This window comes from Bison bison, unplaced genomic scaffold (assembly GCF_000754665.1).
Source record: "Bison bison bison isolate TAMUID 2011002044 unplaced genomic scaffold, Bison_UMD1.0 scf7180017864471, whole genome shotgun sequence".
In the NCBI taxonomy this organism is placed as follows: domain Eukaryota; kingdom Metazoa; phylum Chordata; class Mammalia; order Artiodactyla; family Bovidae; genus Bison; species Bison bison.
The window spans coordinates 30,452,887-30,459,854 of NW_011495032.1; the positions used below are offsets into that span (position 1 = coordinate 30,452,887).

At 43.4% G+C, this 6,968-nt stretch overlaps 1 protein-coding gene across 4 annotated transcripts in view; it reads right to left on the reverse strand.

Moving 5' to 3' along the window:
- Nucleotides 1-6,968, reverse strand: part of PLEKHM3 (pleckstrin homology domain containing, family M, member 3) — a 224,568-nt gene that overhangs the window by 138,898 nt on the left and 78,702 nt on the right. For all 4 annotated transcript variants that reach the window (XM_010861065.1, XM_010861067.1, XM_010861069.1 and 1 more), the window contains exon 4: nucleotides 370-515. In XM_010861065.1, the coding sequence (XP_010859367.1) occupies nucleotides 370-515 (146 nt within the window). The remainder of the gene's footprint in view (nucleotides 1-369; nucleotides 516-6,968) is intronic.

Below are 6,968 nucleotides of genomic sequence, written 5' to 3' on the forward strand. Positions count from 1 at the left end.
TCGCTTCAGTTGTGTCCCACTCTGTGCGACCCCATAGACGGCAGCCCACCAGGCTCCCCCGTCCCTGGGATTCTCCAGGCAAGAGTATTGGAGTGGGTTGCCATTTCCTTCTCCAGGGGATCTTCCTGACCCAGGAATCGAACCTAGGTCTCCTGCATTGCAGGTAGATTCCTTATTGACTGAAATACAAGGGAAGCCCCAAATAATGCAATAGAAATAGTATAGAGTGGGAAAAGAGCATACAGTTGTAGCGTTTATGAGATGACCTTAATCAGGTCTGCCTCAAAGTCTCATTCTCTTTAGAATCCACGTGACAACAAGTAAAAAGCAAAATCACTATTATGCAGTGAACCCAGGTTCAGCACCCACCTTGTATTTTGAAGTGTCCCAGTTGTGGACTATGCGGGCTGGGATCAGGAAGCTGTCGTCCACGTGGCAGCTGCTGCAGTAATACCACCCGCTGTAGCTGCACACCTTGGCTTTCCCGTTGGAAAGGCCTATGGATCGCTGGCATCCTGTTCAGGGGAGAAGAAAAGTCTGTGATTACTGTACTTCTCTAACACTGTAGAATGAAGTTATACAATCCTCAAGTGAAACAAAAGTCAACAACAGGAAAGAAATTGCAGAGAATACATATACAGACACGTCCCCTTCTTCCGCCTGCAATGCAGGAGATGTGGGTTCGATCCCTGGGTCAGGAAGATCCCCTGAAGGAAATGGCCACCCACTCCAGTATTCTTGCCTGGGAAATCCTGTGGACAGAGGAACCTGGTGGGCTGCAGTCCATGGGGTGGCAAAAAGTCAGACACGACTGAGTCACTGAGCATGCACGCCTCCTTCCTAGCCTGGCAGCTTCGCCCCTTTCGCCTCCTGGGGGACTGCTGATACTGGTACATTTCTGATCTCTTCTAATTCCACTTCTGTGCACAGCAGCCAGAGACCATCTCTCTACAACCAACGCCCTTTCATCTCCTCTCTTCCACCTCAGAAATCCTACTTCCACCAGGCACTTGGCTGAGGGCTTCTCATATAGGATCTTATTTAACCCACGCAACAACTCTATGAGGAAGATATTATCAGCTCTTTTTTATAGATGAATAAACTAAGGTTTATTTATCCAGGTGAAGTATTTTGTCTTGAGGTCACCAAGCCAGTCAGGGTTTCCCTGGTGATTTAGATGGTAAAGAATCTGCTTGCAATGCGGGAGACCTGAGTTCAATCCCTGGGTTGAGAAGATCCCCTGAAGAAGGGAATGGCAACCCACTCCAGTGTTCTTGCCTGGAAAATCCCATGGACAGAGGAGCCTGGCAGGCTACAGTTCATGGGGTGGCAAAGAGTTGGACATGACTGAGGGACAAAGCACAACACAGCCAGTCAGAGATGGAGACTGGGTTGGGTTCTAAACTTGTCTGATTCTAAGATGAACCTAAAACCTGACATGTAGCCTTCCTCTGCTGACAAAATCAGTGAAAGGAATGTGTCCTTTGATTGGCCCCTACCTCTCCTTTCCAACTACCTACTCCTGTGATTCTCCAATGGAAATAGAACCTCTTGGTTGAAGTCAGAGAAGTCTCTCCTCATTGTTCCCCAAATACACACAGTGTGCTCACTTCACCCTCCATATCTTGGCATGATTTACTTCTTTCATGATATCCTTTTCTTCGATCTCTACTTTGCCGGATCCTGCCCATCACTAAAGACCACTGACTGCTTGCAAATGATTGCCAAGGTCTTTTTCATGTCCAAGAAGTCCATGATTATGTGAGTACCATCCTGGTACTGACAGGGAAGCTGGTAATAATCATGGCCTTGACAAAAAAGAAGCCATTATTTACCTTTAGCTAGGAGGAACTATATTCTATTGATAACAGAAATTCTGTTACAATCAACCCAAAGCACAACATCCAGAACAGGTCATCAGCATTATATACCAGCATCACTTTTCTGACATGTCTTATCTACAGATTTCATTTTAGAAACCCTTCCTCATGGCCCATTTCATGGTTGGATGCCAAGAACTATATTGATCAAAGAAATCTCATATTAAGCCTATTTCATAAAATGGGTACAAAATCAAAGTGTCAGTCGCTCAGTCACGCCCAACTCTTTGCAACCTCATGGACTGTAGCCCACCAGGCTATGTAGCCCTCTGTCCATGGAATTCTCCAGGAAAGAGTACTGGAGTGGATAGCCATTCCCTTTTCTAGGCGATCTTCCTGACCCAGTCATAGAACCTGGGTCTCCCACATTGCAAGTAGATTCTTTACCATCTGAACCATCAGGAAACATAGATTACTCTTAATAGTAATAATAATATAATCAGAGTTGCTCCCCATTTCCACTAGAAGGAGCTCAAACATGTTTGACAACCTAAGAGGATACTTACATGAATTCATGAATGAAAGTATCAGAAAATTCCTAGAGCTTTCATGTTCATCACAAATAAAACAACATCAAGCAGATCCACAAAGTACCCTCCAGAAAGAGAACTAGATCCCACTGTTTTGGAATACAAGAGATATTGAAAGACGGGGAGTAAATGTATTGGAATTGTGCTTCCAGAGTTTAATACTGTCTTCCTAGAACAACTCCTTCTTTACCGTTGAGTAGCAACAAGATGGTAACAAGTTCCTATTTTTCAGATTGGCTGAGGACTGAGATATGTATAAAATTGATAAGGAAAAACCAAACACATCTGCTGCTTCTGTTGGGAGTGGAAGGTGCCATCACTAGGCTCTGAACACTGGAATGCCATCTGCGGCACCCACTGAGCATGGTGCTCATTTGGCATATAGTGCATGCCTCCTTAAACTATTGTGCTTTTTGATGTGCTCGTATAGCCACAACTACACTATAAACTGCTCAGATCTATTTTTTATCCTTAGCACTTAACACAGAGCTTTACACATGACAGACCAGCAATAAATGTTTATGTTGAAGAGACGATAAACTGAATATTATTTGGCACATAAACAGCCTCATGCATACAAAGAGATTTTAACATCCCAGAGCTGTTCTGGAATTGATCCTCCTAATCTGCTCACCTGCCTCTTGAAATTGATCCTGCTAACCTGCCTCTTCACTTTGGTGAACACCCCTATGCAGATATGTTGCCCGTTCCAACAATTACACATTAAACATGGCCACATATGGACTGTGAAACAGAGTTGAGCAGAACTTGACACATTCTAGACACTGTAGACATTCAAGCTGACTTCACATTGAAATGATACTGAACAGAATTCAATCTTCCCTAATGATTTAGAAAGTGAACGTGATCTTGTAGAAATTTGGGAGCACCATTATAGCTGAAACGTACACCATAAAACATTGCAAAAATAAATGTAAGTTATTTTAGCTTTTTTGCTTTTGCTTGTTTGAATTTGGGATATAATAAACATTAACGGGAGAAATATCAATAACCTCAGATATGCAGATGACACCACCCTTATGGCAGAAAGTGAAGAGGAACTAAAAAGCCTCTTGATAAAAGTGAAAGAGGAGAGTGAAAAATTTGGCTTAAAGCTCAACATTCAGAAAACGAAGATCATGGCATCTGGTCCCATCACTTCATGGGAAATAGATGGGGAAACAGTGGAAACAGTGTCAGATTTGATCTTTTTGGGCTCCAAAATCACCACAGATGGTGACTGCAGCCATGAAATTAAAAGACGCTTACTTCTTGGAAGAAAAGTTATGACCAACCTAGGTAGCATATTGCAAAGCAGAGACATTACCAAGAAAGGTCCATTTAGTCAAGGCTATGGTTTTTCCTGTGGTCATGTATGGATGTGAGAGTTGGACTGTGAAGAAGGCTGAGCACCAAAGAATTGATGCTTTTGAACTGTGGTGTTGGAGAAGACTCTTGAGAGTCCCTTGGACTACAAGGAGATCCAACCAGTCCATTCTAAAGGAGATCAGCCCTGGGTGTTCTTTGGAAGGAATGATGCTAAAGTTGAAACTCCAGTACTTTGGCCACCTCATGCGAAGAGCTGACTCGTTGGAAAAGACTCTGATGCTGGGAGGGATTGGGAGCAGGAGGAAAAGGGGACGACAGAGGATTAGATGGCTGGATGGCATCACCGACTTGATGGACATGAGTTTGAGTGAACTCCGGGAGATGGTGATGCACAGGGAGGCCTGGCGTGCTGTGATTCATGGGGTCGCAAAGAGTCGGACACGACTGAGTGACTGAACTGAACTGAAACATCAGTAAGCGTTTGCTGAATGCTTTAGTAGGTCCTATTGGGCTTATCTCCTGCTGCTGCTGCTGCTAAGTCACTTCAGTTGTGTCCGACTCTGTGTGACCCCATAGATGGCAGCCCACCAGGCTCCGCCGTCCCTGGGATTCTTCAGGCAAGAACACTGGAGTGGATTGCCATTACCCTCTCCAATGCATGAAAGTGAAAAGTGAAAGTGAAGTCACTCAGTTGTGTCCGACTATTATCTCCTAGATGCAACCTAATACATAGGCAATGTTAAAATACACAAGTGTGCTTTTTAAGAAAGCACATAGCCTGCAAATGTGTATATCAACCAGGCACACAGGTTCAAAGCTTAACAGGCTGAGGGTTCAACTCAATAAGCTAAACAGCTTCAGCACTTCGCACAGGTGTCCAGGCTCGTAAAAGAGAAAGAGAACATGGCTAGGGTTCATACTTGTTTTAGCTGAGACACAAGCAGCAGCACATAAACTACCTCTAGTTCTTGGGTGTCTTTACTTTTATAACATATTTAGAACCATGCTCTCCTACTTTTGATGCTGAAATCACCCTACAAAAATGAATATAACAGAATACCTCATTCAAAATGGACATAGGAAGCACTGAAAGAGGAGGTCTCAGGCGCATGTTATTTGTGGCAGCTTACTTTATATAGCCAAGCATGAAGAAGGAAGACTTTCTCCTTGTTTGTCAACAATCCAACCAATGAGAAGACACCACAACCCCGCATACTCACTGTCGTCCAATGACCTTTCCTTCAACACAGCCCCTCCCAGCTTCCCCTTTCCTAATAGAATTGCTCCTCTCCACTGTTCTCCAAACTTGCTTATGGTTCACCATAGTTTGCATGTCCCAAAGCAATTCCTCTGCTATTCCCAAATAAACTCAATTTTGTTCACTAAACTCTCAACCTTTTTTGTTTTAAAAGTTGACAGCTTCTAATGACCTAGAGGAGAAGGCAATTGCACTCCACTCTAGTACTCTTGCCTGGAAAATCCCATGGATGCAGGAGCCTGGTAGGCTGCAGTCCATGGGGTCGCTAAGAGTCGGACACGACCAAGTGACTTCACTTTCACTTTCCACTTTCATGCACTGGAGAAGGAAATGGCAACCCACTCCAGTGTTCTTGCCTGGAGAATCCCAGAGACGGGGGAGCCTGGTGGGCTGCCGTCTATGGGGTCGCACAGAGTCGGACACGACTGAAGCTACTTAACAGCAGCAGCAGCAATGACCTAGAAGGTTCCGACTTCTCTCTGTGCTTAGGAGTGTTCTGGATACATGGTGTACAGACAAGCATAAGTCTAGAGTCAGGAACCCTGGTTGCTCAGATGGTAAAGAATCTGCCAATAATGCAGGAGACCCAGGTTCACTCCCTGAGTTGTGAAGATCCCCTGGAACAGGGAATAGCTACTCACTGGCAAGCCACTCCAGTATTCTTGTCTGGGAAATCCCATAGACAGAGGAGCCTGGCGGGCTACAGTCCATAGTGTTGCAAAGAGTCGGACATGACAGAAGCAACCAACACAGAGTCAGGAAGTGTGCTCTTTCGTAAGGGAACATGATGAGCCTGACCCATTAAAGTCCCTAGGCTGCCTCTCCTCACCACAAAATAAAGGAGTCAGCCTAAACCAGTGGTTTGCCAAGTTCAGTGAGCATCAGAATTTTCTGGAGATGTTTGTGAAAAATGTAGTCCCTCTCAGCCCCAGCCTGGCCCCAGAGATTCTGACCCTGTAAATCTCGGGTAGGGCCCAGGAACTTGCATTTCTACCCAACCAACCACCACCAGGGGCTGTGGTGGGTAAAAGCTGAGGAAAGTTCCCTGATTTCTAGGTGACTGCAAAGGTCCCTCCACGCTCAAAAATTCTGATTCTAATTAAGTGAAATGCAGAGGGAGGGTAGATTGCTAAGTGAAAAGCTCATAATTTGTCACATAGTTTACTTTCTAGGCTTCTAAACTCAACATTTTAAATTCTTAGTCAATTTTCAAAAATTTACTATGTAGAAACAACAGTTCATTTTACCAGCATTTTTTTTTCCAGAGCATTCACTGAGAAGCATCTTATTTGACTTAGAAAGAATTAAAATTTTTAATCTCCAAATCCAATGTATCTGTCATTGAAAGAACACAGGATACTCAGGAAAGATTAGAGTCCAGTTAGTGGCCTGGTGTAGATTCATTTTCTAAAAAATAACTGATACCATTTATTTGAAAAAGGATACACCCGTTCTTTTAATTAACTGCAAGATTTCCTGCTTTAATATCCTCCTAGCAAATCGCGGACTAAAACTGTCTGAAACGATTCCCCATAACACCCTGGGATTTTACTCTATCACTATGAGGTTGTCAACAGGAGTAGTGGGGACGTATTTTCTTAATAATGACCACTAGAAAAACACATTTTTTGGAGGAGGCCAAAGCTGGACTCTGACAAGGGACCTTCTGAGGAAGAAAAATAGAGCTGCAAAGCAGAGACAAAAAAATAATTAACTGAAATAACTAATTAGAACTTATTTACATATTACATTTTCATGTACTTTCAAACAGACTTTTCAACAATGTTTCTAAATTAAAAGGCATTTGTAGTAGAGAACACTCCACATGTAGGATCAAAGCAAATACATTCTTCCCTGTCTCTTTTTGAAAGTTTTCAGAGAGTGTATTCAATTCATAGGAACAAAAAACTATCTCACAAGAGAACCTACTGGCCTTTTTTTTTTTTTTTTTGCTTCCCACCCCACTTCAAT